This window comes from Lissotriton helveticus, chromosome 1_1 (assembly GCF_964261635.1).
Source record: "Lissotriton helveticus chromosome 1_1, aLisHel1.1, whole genome shotgun sequence".
Classification (NCBI taxonomy): Eukaryota; Metazoa; Chordata; class Amphibia; order Caudata; family Salamandridae; genus Lissotriton; species Lissotriton helveticus.
The window spans coordinates 1,044,283,832-1,044,299,498 of record NC_136057.1 but is presented as its reverse complement, the minus strand read 5'-3'; the positions used below and the strand labels follow the sequence as shown (position 1 = coordinate 1,044,299,498).

The following is a 15,667-nucleotide window of genomic DNA, read 5'->3' as shown; positions in this document are numbered from 1 at the left end:
ACTTCTTGTTTGAGCAGTGTAAGATGTTCTGCAGACATTGGACGCTGCCTGGGTGGTATGTGTGGAGGGGTAGCTGTAAGTTCAAGGCAGTAGCCATACTGGATAATTTGTCTTACCCACTTGTCTGTTTGATAGAATTCCAGACAGGTAGGAACTGTGTTAGTCTGCCCCCCCACAGGAGTGGAGTGCTGTTGGGAGAGCAGAGGGAAGTCACTGTTTTGTGGTGCAAGAGGTTTGATTATTGTTGTTACCTCGACCTCTTCCTTTATTGTTGTTGCCTCTATAGAGTCCTCTAAAATATCCTTTACTGGAGGATGTCTGTGTATTGGATTTGAAGGAAGCTGTATTGTCTGCTCCAGTCTGTTTGGAGCCTCCTCTATAGGAGGAGCGATGAAAGGAGCCTGTAGCTTGTGTGGATTGCAAAGCTCCCACAGATTTGGCTGTATCGGTCTCTTTCTTCATTTTCTCAAGTGCTGTGTCTACCTCTGGACCAAACAATTGATGTTGGTTGAATGGCTGATTTAAGATGGTAGTTTGCACTTCCTGCTTAAATCCTGAAATGCGTAGCCACGCATGACGTCTAAGTAGGACACTAGTGTTTACAGCTCTAGATGCAGTGTCTGCTACATCAAGTGCACACTTGATTGAGGCATTTGAAATGAACTTACCTTCTTGTATAAGGTCGTCTGCATGCGCCTTATATTGGTCAGGTAGATGTTGTAGTAGTGTCTCTAACTGATCATAGTGAGCCCTGTCATATCTTGCAAGGAGGGCTTGTGTGTTAGCTACACGCCATGTATTTCTAGCTTGTGCAGCTATCCTTTTGCCTGAAGCATCGATCACCTTAGATTCTTTATCAGGGAGTGGTGCTTCACCTGATGTCTGTGAGTTTGCTCTTTTTCTAGCATTTGACACAACTAGGGAATCTTAGGGTAGCTGTCCTTTAATGTAGGCAGGATCCCCAGGAGCAGGCCTGTACTTTTTCTCAATTCTAGGGTTTAGAATCCTAGCACGTACAGGATCTTTAAATACTTCTGGAGCGGATGTAGGACGTTACAATGCATACTTTTACAACGCATACCTTTACAACGAAATGTTTACAACGCAAAAACCATTACAACGCATGTTTTTACAACGCATGTTTTTACAACACAGATACCTTTACAACGCATACCATTACAACGCAAGTATTGGTAAGTATATATTAATTTTTTTAATGTAAATTAATTGAAATTAATATAATTTTATTTAATTTCATTTAATTTAATTTAAATTTAATTTTACTTTATTTTTACCCTGTACCCCAAACCCAAAACTGACCCTGAACCCTAAAAATACCCTGTACCCCAAAAACCCAAAACTGACCCTGAACCCTAAAAATACCCTTTTACCCAAAAACCTAAAACTGACCCTGAACCCTAAAAATACCCCTTTACCCAAAAACCCAAAACTGACCCTGAACCCTTAAAATACCCCTTTACCCAAAAACTAAAAACTGACCCTGAACCCTAAAAATGCCCCTTTACCCAAAAACTAAAAACTGACCCTGAACCCTAAAAATACCCCTTTACCCAAAAACTGACCCTGAACCCTAAAAATACCTCTTTACCCAAAAACTAAAAACTGACCCTGAACCCTAAAAAGACCCCTTTACCCAAAAACTAAAAACTGACCATGAACCCTAAAAATACCCCATTACCCAAAAACCCAAAACTGACCCTGAACCCTAAAAATACCCCTTTACCCAAAAACCCAAAACTGACCCTGAACCCTAAAAATACCCCTTTACCCAAAAAACCAAAACTGACCCTGAACCCTAAAAATACCCCTTAAAAAAACCCAAACATATAACATTTTAAATATAATTATATACTTACGAATACTTACGTTGTAATGGTATGCGTTGTAAAGGTACCTGCGTTGTAAAAACATGCGTTGTAAATACATGCGTTGTAATGGTTTTTGCGTTGTAAAAGTTTCGTTGTAATGATAGTGCGTTGTAAAAGTTGCGTTGTAAAGGTTGTTTCCCTTCTGGAGCATGCTTGATGACCCCTTTAATCATAGGCAGAATTTGAACAGACTTTTGTGATTGTTCAAACGTATCTAATAAAAAGTCTTCCTCTGCCTCATCTGAATGCATGGTGACCCCATGATAGATGGCAGCCCTATTCAGTAAGTGCCCAATACCAATATTGTCTTCTGGGGGAGAAGGTTTTGATGGATTTGAATATGGGTCAGGAAGATCGGGCACATCTTGTGGGTTTGGGTACTCCCAATCTGGATCATCAATAGGGGAGGGAAAACGCTCATCTGGGTCTACCCCTCCCCCCATGCTATACTCATCATCGTTTGGAGGTGTATGTGTTGAAGAATGAGGAGGAGAGTTTTTAGGAGAATTTTGAGGTGAAATGTTAAGAGGAACAGGAGATGAAGGAGAAGGAAGTATAGGAGAAGAAGGAAGTATAGAAGAAGAAGGGTGCATAGGAGATGTAGCAGAGTCCTTCTTCTTGACAGGCACTGCAGGTGTAGGTGCTGTGTCTGACTTCCTCTTCCTGTGTGGTGTAGTGGATACATGACCTGTGTTTGGGTCAATGTAGATCTTCTTTGTAGAGGATCAGGTTGGAAAAGGTCTTCTCCTTGCGGAACTTTTGCCGGCGCCGATATTCTCGGTTCCGGGCGTGGTTGCTGCTTGTCTTTAGCCTTAGGAGTTGTTACTGTGTCCTTTGACGTAGATTTCTGCACCGAAGGTATTGTTTTCGGAGTCGTAGGCTGTTTCGAGGACTTGAGCGCATCGGAATCAGGCCTTGTAGGTTTCGGTACCAAAGATATTGGCTTCGGAGTAGAAGCTGGTCTCGTCTGCCTCGAGGCGTCAGACGCTGGCTTCATAGTTTTGTCTTTAGAAGTCGACTGTTTTGGAGCCGTGACTTCTTTCGGTTTCGGTGCCGAGGGAGCTGGTGAGATCGGCACGTGCGGCTTGCTCGGTAAGGAGCTACCACAAGGCTGGAGTATTTTCTTCTGAGCCGGGCTCGATGGCGGGGCTTTTAAAGTGTTTTTTCGGTCGCGACTGGGCCCCGGAGGCAGACTGTTGACCTTTGCCATCGATTTGGGTGCTGGGTATTGGGCAGTAGTACTCACGCGCTGACCCGATGGTATGGAGTCATCGGAGTCGTCTGCCCCGGATACGATTTGGAGATCATCTGAATCTTCTTCGGGGGCGAGCGGAACTTCTTCGTTGAAGATATACACCGGTTCCGGAGCTGATCTCTGCATGTTGTGTCAACGAGCCCTCCAATCTCAAATAGTCTTCTTGGCTCGAAAGGATGCACAGGCTGTACAGCTGGATTCGTCGTGTTCTGGCGATAAGCACAGGTTACAGACCTTGAAATGGTCACTGTGTGGAAACTTTGCTCCACACTTAGGGCATCTTTTGAATGGCGTCCTTTCCATGAGGTGTAGGCCTCACGGCGTGGATAGGCCCAACGGCCCGCCTCTACGACCGGAATCGAGCTGATGGAGTCGAGTTGACGTTTATCGATATCGAAAGTAGTTTGTTGAAGTTTGAATACGTTTTTACACTTCAAGGTACTTGAAAAGTAGATTTCGAACCGGAGCGGAAAAGTTTCATACGAACCCAGTGGCGGGAAAAAACAATCTAAGGATGGAGCCGATGTCCATGCGCACTATCGTCCAAGGGAGGAGTCACCTATCTCGTGAATACAAAAGACTTCTTCCAAGACGACAACAACATGCAATCATCCAAACCCAAGCCCAACTCCAGGTGGCAATCTAATGCAAAGTGTAGAATCTGCAGCTCATATGCCTCAAACATGTATTTATAACTCGCTTACTAATTTTTACAAACAGAAAAGTTTTATTTTGTTTAGCACAGCCTTTGCTGTAATGCAATATGACAACAGTTTGATAGCTTTTCTCACCTTCACTACGTTGGTACCATCAGCAGCAGATACAAAATAAAACGGCAGATTCAACTTTTTCGCAAAGTTGAAACTTTTTTGAGTGACTTTCAAATCAACTGTTGAAGACAAAAGAGACACTGAATGATGAGAACAGACTCTTCAATTTTGTTTTAATACTTTATAATTACTTTCACACCATATTCTTAAAGTGACAAACATTTGATAAACAAAAGACTTTCAAATGTAACAGTTCACTAAGATACTTACAGTGTAAAGTTTCAGTATATGGCCAAACTAAAAAGGAACACTTTAAACAACCAATGGGATGAGTAAATGTACAGTGAAGCTCAAACTAGTGCAGTACAAGCAAAACAAAAAGTTCATAAAGTGCCAAACCCCAATAAATACTTTCAGAAAGGCAAACCACAGGAAAGTGAGTCAAAGTATTGACTCTAGATGAACTGTGCTCCCAAATTTTAAAGAATCCAAAGTTGCCTTTTTGATATATTCTCTTACTATATACGTCAACAGGACTTTAAATTTAACAGTTAATGGTCACTAGTATCTGCTATTAATGCCTAGCATATCCCATGGTAAATACACAATAGCAAATTACACAGCTGCAGGTTTTTGTCCATTGGCAATTGCACGACTGATGGTTATGGGAAATGACCTCAGCGACGCGTGCCATTACCTCGCAAGCCGAACCACTCTTGCCGTGCCCAAACATCTGCCTTAACTCTTTGCATGCGAACGACAGGCAGGAGCCGTCGTGCGCCACAGTGCCCGTGAGGCACCAGAGGGATTTGTTTTTCTTCCCAAATGCCTCGGGAGCTAGGGAAAAGCTTCCCCAGCTCCCAAGCCCCGGACCCCAGGTTTCTGTCTAATGACTATCAGTGCGTTGCGCTGACGTAATTTCAAAGAAAACAAAACTGAAATGAGCCTTTAGGCTCATTTCAGTTTCACTTTCTATGTGCTCAGGGGGCTATCTCGGCCCCCTGAGCACGTAGAAAGAAGAGGGAGGCATCATTGGATACCCCAGGAGGTCGATCCCCAAGCAGGGATCCACCCACTAGACACCAAGGAGGGGGGAGCGGCCCCTTGGGCAAGGGCCTTTGTTCCCCTCAATCTCCCCCCACAGGGGGAGGGGGGGCAAAAAGCCCACTAGACGCCATTTGAATTAGGGTGGGTGCTGCCCAAATCGGGCATGCCAGTGCCCCCACGGCCGCAAACATTACAGCCTTTCTGCCCCCCCCCCCCCTTTCAGAGGCACATGAGGGCAGTAGCCCCCAATCTGCCCCCAGGGCGGCAGAAAGTCCACTAGAAACCAGAGATTTGTTTGGGCAATTACAATTAGGGGTGGGGCTGCCCAAAACGGGCATGCCAATGCCCCCACACCTGCAAAAATTAGTCTTTCTGCCCCCCCCCCCCTCTGAGGGGCAAAAAGCCCACTAGACGCCAGGGATTTTTTTTGCCAATTTGAATTAGGGGTGGGGGCTGCCTATTATGGGCATGCCAATGCCCCCACCCTGCAAAAATTCCAGTCTTTCTGCCCCATCCCCCCACCCCCCACAGCAGCAGAAAGCCCACTTGGCACAGACTTGTTTTTAGCAGTGTGCCTACCTGTGGATTTTGGGCCCTAGCGCAGCCGGCACATAGGAAAACCTAGCAAACCTGCACATTTTTTAAAACTAGCTAGCAAAGGGAATCCAGGATGGGGTGAATGGTGTGCCTCTCACGAGGTTCTGTTACCCAGAATCCCTTGCAAACCTCAAACTTAGTTAAAAAACAATGTTTACTCACATTTCTGTGGATGAAAGCTCTGGAATCTGCGTGGATCCACACAATTCCACCCACCCAGCATTCCCCAAAGTCTTCTGAGAAAAATGGTACCTCACTTGTGTGAGTAGGCCTAGTGCCCACGACAAGAAACGACCAAAACGCTAGGTAGACACACCACATATTCACAGTGAAAACTGACCCTTTTTTTTTTTTTGCAAAGTGCCTAGCTGTAGATTTTGAACCCAGGCTCTGCCAGCACCTAGGGAAACCTAGCAAACCTATATATTTTTTAAAAACCAGACACCCAGGGGAATCCAGGATGGGGTGACTTGCCTGGCTCTCACCAGACCAGATTCTGTAATCCAGAATCCCTTGCAAACCTCAAACTTTGAAAAAACAAACACATTTTCCTCACATTTCTGTGGTGGAAAGTTCCGGAATCTGTGTGGATCCCCAAATTTCCTACCACCCAGCGTTTCCCCAAGTGTCCCGATAAAAATGGTAACTCATTTGTGTGGGTAGGCCCAAAACGCAACGTGAACGCACCACATTTTCAAAGTGAAAACGGACCCATTTTTTTGCAAAGTGGGGGGGCACAGGAAGAGGAAGGATGACACGTGAGGTAAGTGGGGATGGGGCCAGGTCTTGGAGGGGTGGGGGTAGTTTTTAGGACTCGTGGGTGGGGGTAGTTTATGGGTGTAGGGGACAGGTTTTAGGGCTCATCGCGGGGTGGGGGAAGGGATAGTGTACATGGCTGGGGCAGTTTTAGGCCTCAGGGAGGGGCTCTGTCGGGGAGTTTTTAGGGTGTGGGGACAGTCTTTGGGGTTCGTAGGAGATGGGGTAGTTTTTAGTGGGTGGGGGCAGTTTTAGGACTCAGGGCGGGGAGGGGTCAGGGCACCTTACGGATGTAGGGACAGTTTTTAGGGCTCAGGGAGGGATGTATGTCATTACATTGCATACTAATACCACGCGTGCCATTACAACGCGGGTATTACAACGCGGGTATTACTACGCGATGTCAATGACGACATGCCATTACATTGAATACTTTTACCACGAGTATGCCTCTACCACGCATGCCATTACAACACAAAGGAATGCATGGTAAAGTATAGTCGTGGTTAAAGTTTGCAAGGTAAGTGACAACGCTACCCCTACACAACACACTACTCCCACCCCTACACTACCCATAACCCTAAAACACTATGACACTACAACACTACCCACACTACTCCCACCCCTACACTACCCTAAACCCTAAAACACTACTACACCACAACACTACCCACACTACTCCCACCCCTAAACCACTACAACACTACACACACTACTCCCACCCCTACACTACCCTAAACCCTAAAACACTACGACACTACAACACTACCCACACTACTCCTACCCCTACACTACCCAAAACACTACAACACTACCCACACTACTCCCACCCCTACACTACCCTAAACCCTAAAACACTACGACACTACAACACTACCCACACTACACCCACCCACCACTACCCTAAACCCTAAAACACTACGACACTACCCACACTACTCCCACCCCTACACTACCCTAAAACACTACTACACTACAACACTACCCACAATACTCCCACCCCTACACTAAACCCTAAAACGCTACTACACTACCCACACTACTCCCACCCCTACACTACCCTAAACCCTAAAACACTACAACACTACCCACACTACTCCCACCCCTACACCCTAAAACACTACGACACTAAAACACTACCCACGCTGCTCCCACCCCTACACACCCTAAACCCTAAAACACTACCCACACTACTCCCACCCCTACACTACCCTAAAACACTACTACAACACTACCCACACTACTCCCACCCCTACACTACCCTAAAACACTACTACACTACCCACACTACTCTCACCCCTACATTACCCTAAAACACTACTACACTACCCACACTACTCCCACCCATACACTACCCTACACCCTAACACTACAACAGTACCCACACTACTCCCACCCCTTCACTACCCTAAACCCTAAAACACTACTACTCCCGCCCCTACAGTACCCTAAACCCTAAAACACTACCCACACAACTCCCACCCCTACACTACCCTAAACCATAAAACACTACACTAATCCCACCCCTACACTACCCCTAACCCTAAAACACTACAACACTACCCACACTACTCCCATCCCTACACTACACCTAACCCTAAAACACTACAACACTACCCACACTACTCCCACCCCTACACTACCCTAAACCCTAAAACCCGCACCCCAAGCAAAATCAGCCTTATCTCTTTCCTCGTGGTTCCAGCGTCAGTCTCTGCTCCTGGTTCCTGCGTCGTCAGAGGTGCACGTCGTTGTGAAGAGACAGCCTCCTCACAACGACGTGGATAGCCATTACATGGCACGCGTTGTAAAAGCGCATGCGATGTAGTGGTATGCGTGGTTTTTACCACGCGTTGTAACATCGCGTGCGTTGTAACGCATGCGATGTAATGGCAACACGTGGTAAAAACCGCGTTGGAATGGCTGTTCCCCCTCAGGGAGGGGTCGGGTAGTTTTTAGGGTATGGGGTTAATTTTATGGTGCGGGGTGGGGAAAAGAACCAGTTTTTAGGGCTCGGGAGAGGGGTATGATCTTTAGCACACATCACTTTACCAATCATGTCTTTACCATGACATTGAGTGGTAAAGACGCGGTCGTGGTTAAGACCCTGTGATTCAGGCATGAGATGTTCAGGCATGCATTGTTCAGGCATGCATTGTTCCATCAAGTCCAGTTGTGAATGTTCACTTGTAATTGAGATTATATGCGATGGTGAGTGCTTGCTAATATTGGATAGCATTAATGGAACTACAGTGCAGAGAGATAGAGTGGAGGAGAGTGCAAAAGGGACAGCAAGAGAGGATTTTTTATGCACCGCTCTTCTCCTTTCTGAACTTGAGCATGAACTGTTCTGCAGTTTATGCATAGAAAGGCACAAGCGAAGTCACAAACTACCAGGATGCATTGCGAGAACACAAATCCGATGCCCAGAGATATTAAGTTTAAGGTGTATGACCAGCCTGATATTCAGAAATGTCCTAACGAGTGGTTCTTCTCTTGAGTCCTGGTTTAATTCACTCTAGAGGCTATGTGTCTTTATTTCCTTTAAGTTCTTTGGTTGTTCAGCTGGGCAATGGGCGAACCTAGGTGTTTTGCTAGCCTGTAGTGTGGTGTCAAGATCTACAAGCGACCTAGACTTTTGCCTCAGCAGGCCTTTTATAAAGCATAGAGACCAAGAACTTGGCTATTGCCTTTAATGGGAACAACAGGAACGCTGTAAAAGCAGATTTTATCAAGCCACATATCTGTAGGTTCAGTCAAACTGCCTCCATCCTTACATGATTTTACTACCTCTTGCAGCTTGTCAGAACCTTTGCTAGGGAACTCTGTGTACAATGTGTTCCAGTAATTTAGGGAAGCTTTCACTAGGGCAGTGGCCAGCTAAACTCAAAGTTCAGTATGAGGGAGCAGGTTGATGTTCTCAGTCAGTCAATAACTTTATTTCGGCCACTAGGACCATAAAAGTGTATCATAAGAAAAACACAGTAGACATAAAAAAATAGAAGGTGTGCACACTCGCAATCATATATCTACAGTCACGCAGATTATAAAAAGTCATCCTCTGCTTCTCTTAAAATCCATTAAAAAGCTATCATTAGGTTAATGACAGACTAAAAATATTCACAATTAAAAACAATGAGTAAAACGGAAGGCTGAGGGAGGGTTCCCTATTTGCTGAACCCTGTTTTGACCTTTTACGGTTTCATTACGTAAAACATCCCAGAATGTTACTTTAGGAAGCCGCGCCGCATGGACCACAGTGTTTAAAAAGCGTGATACAGCGAAAACGATTGGAGGGTGGGTATTGTATTTCAAGACTCGGTAGGCCTTTAAGCAATGCCCAAACCCTAGATTTTTACATATTTAAATTAACAAGCGTTTGCGAGGCAGGTGGTATGCAGGGCAGAAAAACAATACATGGATTTCAGATTCTACCCTGTAATTGCACACTGGACAATCTCCCATGTTCTCTGTTGCCCCTGTGCGAGTGTGGCTCAATAGTGGAAGGTTCCCATGTCTAAATTGTATATACAATTTCCTGGCTGTTTCCTAAAATTGACACCTGAAACTTGATGCTCTGAACTACTACTCAGACCTGGGTCCTAATTATTTATTATGCGCTATGTCCCCGTTTGCTTTGAGGTGCACCCTTAGTTAGATATACTTAGCACAGAATGGGACAGTGTGGCAGCTTAGCAAAAGGAAAAAAAAGGAGGGAAAAAAAAACTTTGCAGCGCAGCTGAAAACTGACAGTTTGTGGCTGTGCTGAGGACAACTTAGACATTAGTCAAAGACAGACTGTGGGTCTGTCTTTCACTTGAGGCAGGTGTAATTCACTTAAGAGGCGCAGGGATCTCACCTGAGGGTCCACAGTGTTATCACATTTGCTTGTGAGAAGATGGCGGGAGGTGTGGGTGAGGGGATTATGGACTCTGAACCCCCCTTCTAAGGGGCGCACTGACTGTACACCTTTATTTGGGACAAAATCAGTTCTCCTCTTCAGAAGTTCTGTACAATTGCCCCCATGCCTGTAATATGGTGCAAAGGCAGTGTTCTTTCATATGCAGGGGGCCATGTTTCCACGCAAATGAAGTAACATCCTTATAACTGGGCTGGCGTATAATTTGGGGAAGGTGTAAGCTGCATTACAGAGGGGGTACTCAGCAGTCTGTGGCCCCCTTCTATACTACCAAATTACAGTGAGGGCACAAAAAGTGGGTGCACACGCTCGCTGGGCCTGGGGCAATTTATAAAATTTGCCTCATGGACTGCAAGCAAGAAAAGCTAGTGAAATATAGCTACCAATTATTGCCTTTTGTGGGGGCGCTAGTGAGCCCCGCTGCAAGATGGCCACCACTCTGAGGCTCTGCAGGCTGGACGAGCAATCCATCAAAATCCAGCAGTATGCAGGCGCGCAACACCCATTGGGCTGAGCGGGCTTCAGCCCCCCCCCCCCTCGTAATCTCCAGCCCGGGCTGCCAAGGTTCAGATGACAGCACAACATACTTTCCTGATTTACAATGATGTAAAATAAAAGGAAAGTATGAAAACCGTTTTCCCACTTTCATTTGCATTAAGGCTCCACATTTATTCTCGCATGGTTTAGAATCCGAGATTGTGATTTTAATGACCCCTTCAGAGAGGCCCAGAACCAGCCGGAGGCAGCTATCCTCTGACGGTTTCAGCAACCCTCCCTGCCCCCTACCTTTTGTTTTCTTTCAGAGGGGTGCCACCAGGTGATTTCCTTGCCTGAAGCAGGAGATTTCACTTAAGCACGTTTGATGTGCTGTGCATCATGGAGTGTGAAGATGTGCACAGCAGGGAGATATGACGCCAGCAGGAATTCCTTTACAAAGGAAAAGCGTCACCTGCACTGGCCATCCCTTTACCCCTGCTGTGCACATCTTCACACTCTCTCAAGTGAGGCCCCGCCTGCCCTGGGCATTTTGGACACAGCTTTTCGAGGAACACCTCAACTGATTTTTTTCCCTTAGGAGCTGTCCTTACTTGTATCCAGCCTGTACTTGGAGCGTTGCTCAAACCGCAGATCTACGTGAGGAGGGGAGACACATTGCAATGGTAAATGTTAGAGGGCTCTGTGAAGAGCACCACACTCGCGTCCTGTGGGTAATGTACGGTCATTCTTTATGCGACCCGCCGCTGTGCGCCATTACATCCCAGGTTTACAAGCATTGTCAGTTTCCTGACTGGACACAGTGAATAGGGGTGCACGATAGTGCTGCTCATTGCGTCCTATGGCCCCTTCATTGGTTGGAAGGGATTGTTGGGGTGGAGAGGAGCTGTGAATGTGCGTAAGCACGGATATAGCTCCTAGTGGGTTTTGGCACTGGTTTCAGTGCTCGTGCTGGCTATGAAAGCGGCACATTGAGGTAGGGAGAATGGAAGCACCTACAGTTGGTGCCTGGGGTGGGGCTGTCACCAGATGCTGTCAACAGTGGCCCAACTTCTAATAGGAAGGTGCTAGCAGCCGAGGGGAAAGCAACTCTTTAATTTAATGCTTGACTGGTCCGTTCTATGATCAATCCGATTTTATTATTTTTAACAAATCTTGCCACTGAAGGGTGTTACTTGGTTGGAAATAAAATGTTAGGCCCTGGTTCCCCACAATGTTTGCATCGATGGATGTAGGTGCTTTGATTTGGTTTCTGCACTCCTTGGTGGGCTGTAGGGTAACATGGTGAAGTGAGATCCTGCGTTGAGAATTATGGCTGTGAAGTTTTGCAACACCTGGTGTGTCCTCACCTTACACCACAAGTGTGATGGAGGTGGTGGTGAGGGGCGCGTGCTAGGCCTCAGTTCAGCTGTGTGGGCTTGGGGCAGTGATGCCACACATACCTGCCCCCGTGTCTGCTGAGTGGGCCGGACAGTGGTACTATGGATGGGTGTTACTTGCAAGTGATGCTGTTGCGAAGCAGAGGAGCTATGGATGGGTGGTACTTGCAAGTGATGCTGTTGCGAAGCAGAGGTACTATGGATGGGTGGTACTTGCAAGTGATGCTGTTGAGAAGCAGAGAAGCTATGGATGGGTGGTACTGGCAAGTGATGCTGTTGAGAAGCAGAGGTGCTATGGATGGGTGGTACTTGCAAGTGATGCTGTTGCGAAGCAGAGGTGCTATGGATGGGTGGTACTTGCAAGTGATGCTGTTGCGAAGCAGAGGTACTATGGATGGGTGGTACTTGCAAGTGATGCTGTTGAGAAGCAGAGGTACTATGGATGGGTGGTACTTGCAAGTGATGCTGTTGAGAAGAAGAGGTGCTATGGATGGGTGGTACTTGCAAGTGATGCTGTTGCGAAGCAGAGGTACTATGGATGAGTGGTACTTGCAAGTGATGTTGTTGCGAAGCAGAGGTGCTATGGATGGGTGGGACTTGCAAGTGATGCTGTTGCGAAGCAGAGGCGCTATGGATGGGTGGTACCTGTAAGTGATGCTGTTGCGAAGCAGAGGCACTATGGATGGGTGGTACTTGCAAGTGATGCTGTTGAGAAGCAGAGGTACTATGGATGGGTGGTACTTGCAAGTGATGCTGTTGAGAAGCAGAGGTGCTATGGATGGGTGGTACTTGCAAGTGATGCTGTTGCGAAGCAGAGGTACTATGGATGGGTGGTACTTACAAGTGATGTTGTTGCGAAGCAGAGGTGCTATGGATGGGTGGTACTTCCAAGTAATGCTGTTGCAAAGCAGATCGTAGCCGCATTCTCAGCAAGTGGCCTTGAGGCGGTGGTGGCCCTGGCATGTCCTTGCAAGAGATGTGATGCTGATGTGAAGCAGAACACGCCCCCTTATCTGCAGAGTGGCCCCGGCCAGTGGTGCCACAGGTGGGGTGTCCCTGTCCGGGATGATGTTTGAAGCATATGGGGCCCACTTCTACTACATCCAGTCAAGGGGTAGGATCGGCCTTTCTAAAGAAGTCTGCAGTACTGTAAAAATAGATGATGGCCGAATATGTCTACCATGTCCTAGGTTTGGATTGGGAGTATGTGTATTGTAGACAGGTTTGTAAGTTTATTTGTGAATTTTTAGTTTATTTTCTTGTTTTTCTTCGATTCACCCTCTATCTCAATAAAGACCGATAATACCTGCCAATCTTAAATATTCACTGTGCAGTAATTAAATTGTTACATCATCATAATACACATTTTAAGAACATGAAAATAAATAAAACAAATTTTGTTGTGCGCACTGCATCGCATTTGGCGATGCAGTGCGTGCAATGAAATTCATTTTATTTATTTTTATGTTTACTTACCTGTATTTGGCCGTATTCCATAGTTTTCTACCCCTCACCCTGCCCCACCCCACATCACCGCCCGGCAGCACTCCCACCACCGACCGCTACTGGTTCTTTGTAAGAATTTCCTCCATCTGAAGCCAGGCCCAATGTGTTAAGCTGATATATAACACCAGGCTTGTTCCCAGGCCATGAGTCTAGACTGTGATAATTACTTTTTATTAGTTTCATTTCATATTTTGTTTACTAGATAAATTGGCTTGTGTGTGGTCTCATTTTGTTATTTTCTTCATTCTTTGGTATTATTTGGCCATTTGTTAAACATGTACGCTAGGAGCCTCTTGGTGCTATAGATATGAAACTTATAACAGATTCAGCTTGGTGGAAGGAACTATAGTGTGAAAATACAGATTTTTAGCTTTTTCCTTTATTTCAGGCCGGATAGTGGTCTGTAATGGTACAGAATGATCTAACACCTTACACAAACACACAAGTACAACAACATTTGAAAGTCTTAGTTTATTAAATGCAACTTTATTCTACATAGATTTCCATCCTTATGCATTTAGATACCTTTCATGTACTTAAGTATCTTTATGTTTATTACTTTGCACTACCCTAGATGTCACCATATATCTCTTGCAATATATTCCCTACCTCCACCCGACTCATCTCAAACCTCACTCTACTACTCTCTCCAATGCACTGCCCTATTTTTAACCCCATACCTCTATCAGTATATTCTCTACCTACACTCTTTCATTCATCCTAAACCCCATACTCTTCTATCCTCTACCCCTCCTTCCATCATCTCATACCTCTTTTAGTATTCAGATCGCCCAAATAAGCCTTTCTAAACCTTTCACTCTGACTCTTCCACCTCCATCCCAAACCCCTTCCTACTGCTGTTACCCCCCCAAAAAAAACACATTCCAGACCCTTCCTTCTTTCTTCTATTGCTCGACTATTCCTTTTCAATACAAATAACAGACTATCATCTCCACCACTCAGATTAATTTCATATTTCCCTATATCAGTCCCCACTAATTCTGTTTGGGTTCCAGAGTAGTGTGCTACCCATCAAAAATCGCTTCAACACCTTATATGGGGTAGTAAGTGCGAAGAACAGCAAATGTAACATGATATTAACAAAATGTAAATGCTTTATTATTTCTCATGCACCTTCTGAATTCCAGCATGATTATTATGCCTGTACATTAAAGCACCATGCTTTAATGTCTGTACTGCCAATAAATTAATGTTTATTGATACTGTAGTTTGTAACAACACTGCAAATGTACACATTGCAAAATCTCAAATTCCTTCTTTGTCTTTGGGGGGTGGACAGAGTCCCCTTTTTTGTGTGAATTATATCTGTGAACAGTCTAGGTTTTTCAGAGAGTAGCATGTTGTTCTGGGCTCTTTAGACCCAGTTTCATGGGCATTCCATTAGAAAAAAGGGTGTAATTTTAACCGTCTACATAATATCGTTGTGAGACAATATAATGTATTTGAGTGACACTTTATTGCAAGATGAACAAATCCCTTGTCTGTTATATAAATGGTTCACATTACCCTCTGTTTACTTCTCATAAAACTGATTATTGTCCAGTTTTGAATGCAGAATTTGCCACTTCTTTTTCTTAGCTTGGCCTGAGCATTATCCGATCCTGATTGTCTGCCATTTTAGCCCCGCCCCCATTAACAATGTTAACCACGCCCCTTTTTATGCCATGTCAGCCCCCCCCCCCCCGAACTTAAGACCTAGTTGCGCCCCTGGCAGTATGAGCAGACTCTGGCGCTGAAAAACAGAGGATGAGTGCCTCGTAACTACCGAGACAAGAACCGGCTGACCTGGGAAGCGAGATACATTGCTACACTGGGCGAAATGGACGAGCGCAGGGCCGAGGTAATGGCAGCCCGAAAAAGTGCAGGACTCTGATTGCGGCTCCCCTTCTGGCCTCACTAACAGCAACGACCCCAGCGAAGCGTGGCATGCCACAGTGCAGGGAGACAAGTCCGCAGGAGTAGCGGCTGAGCAGACCCGTGACGTGTCAGAGAGAAGATGGCCCCATGGAGGCACCGGCTGTTGGAGAGAGACG

General features: G+C 45.7%; 1 protein-coding gene across 1 annotated transcript in view; it reads right to left on the bottom strand.

The window, feature by feature from the left end:
* Positions 1 to 15,667, bottom strand: part of RABL2B (RAB, member of RAS oncogene family like 2B) — a 227,364-nt gene that overhangs the window by 32,161 nt on the left and 179,536 nt on the right. Inside the window, exon 7 of the mRNA XM_078677914.1 lies at positions 3,936 to 4,033. Within this exon, the coding sequence (XP_078534040.1) occupies positions 3,936 to 4,033 (98 nt within the window). The remainder of the gene's footprint in view (positions 1 to 3,935; positions 4,034 to 15,667) is intronic.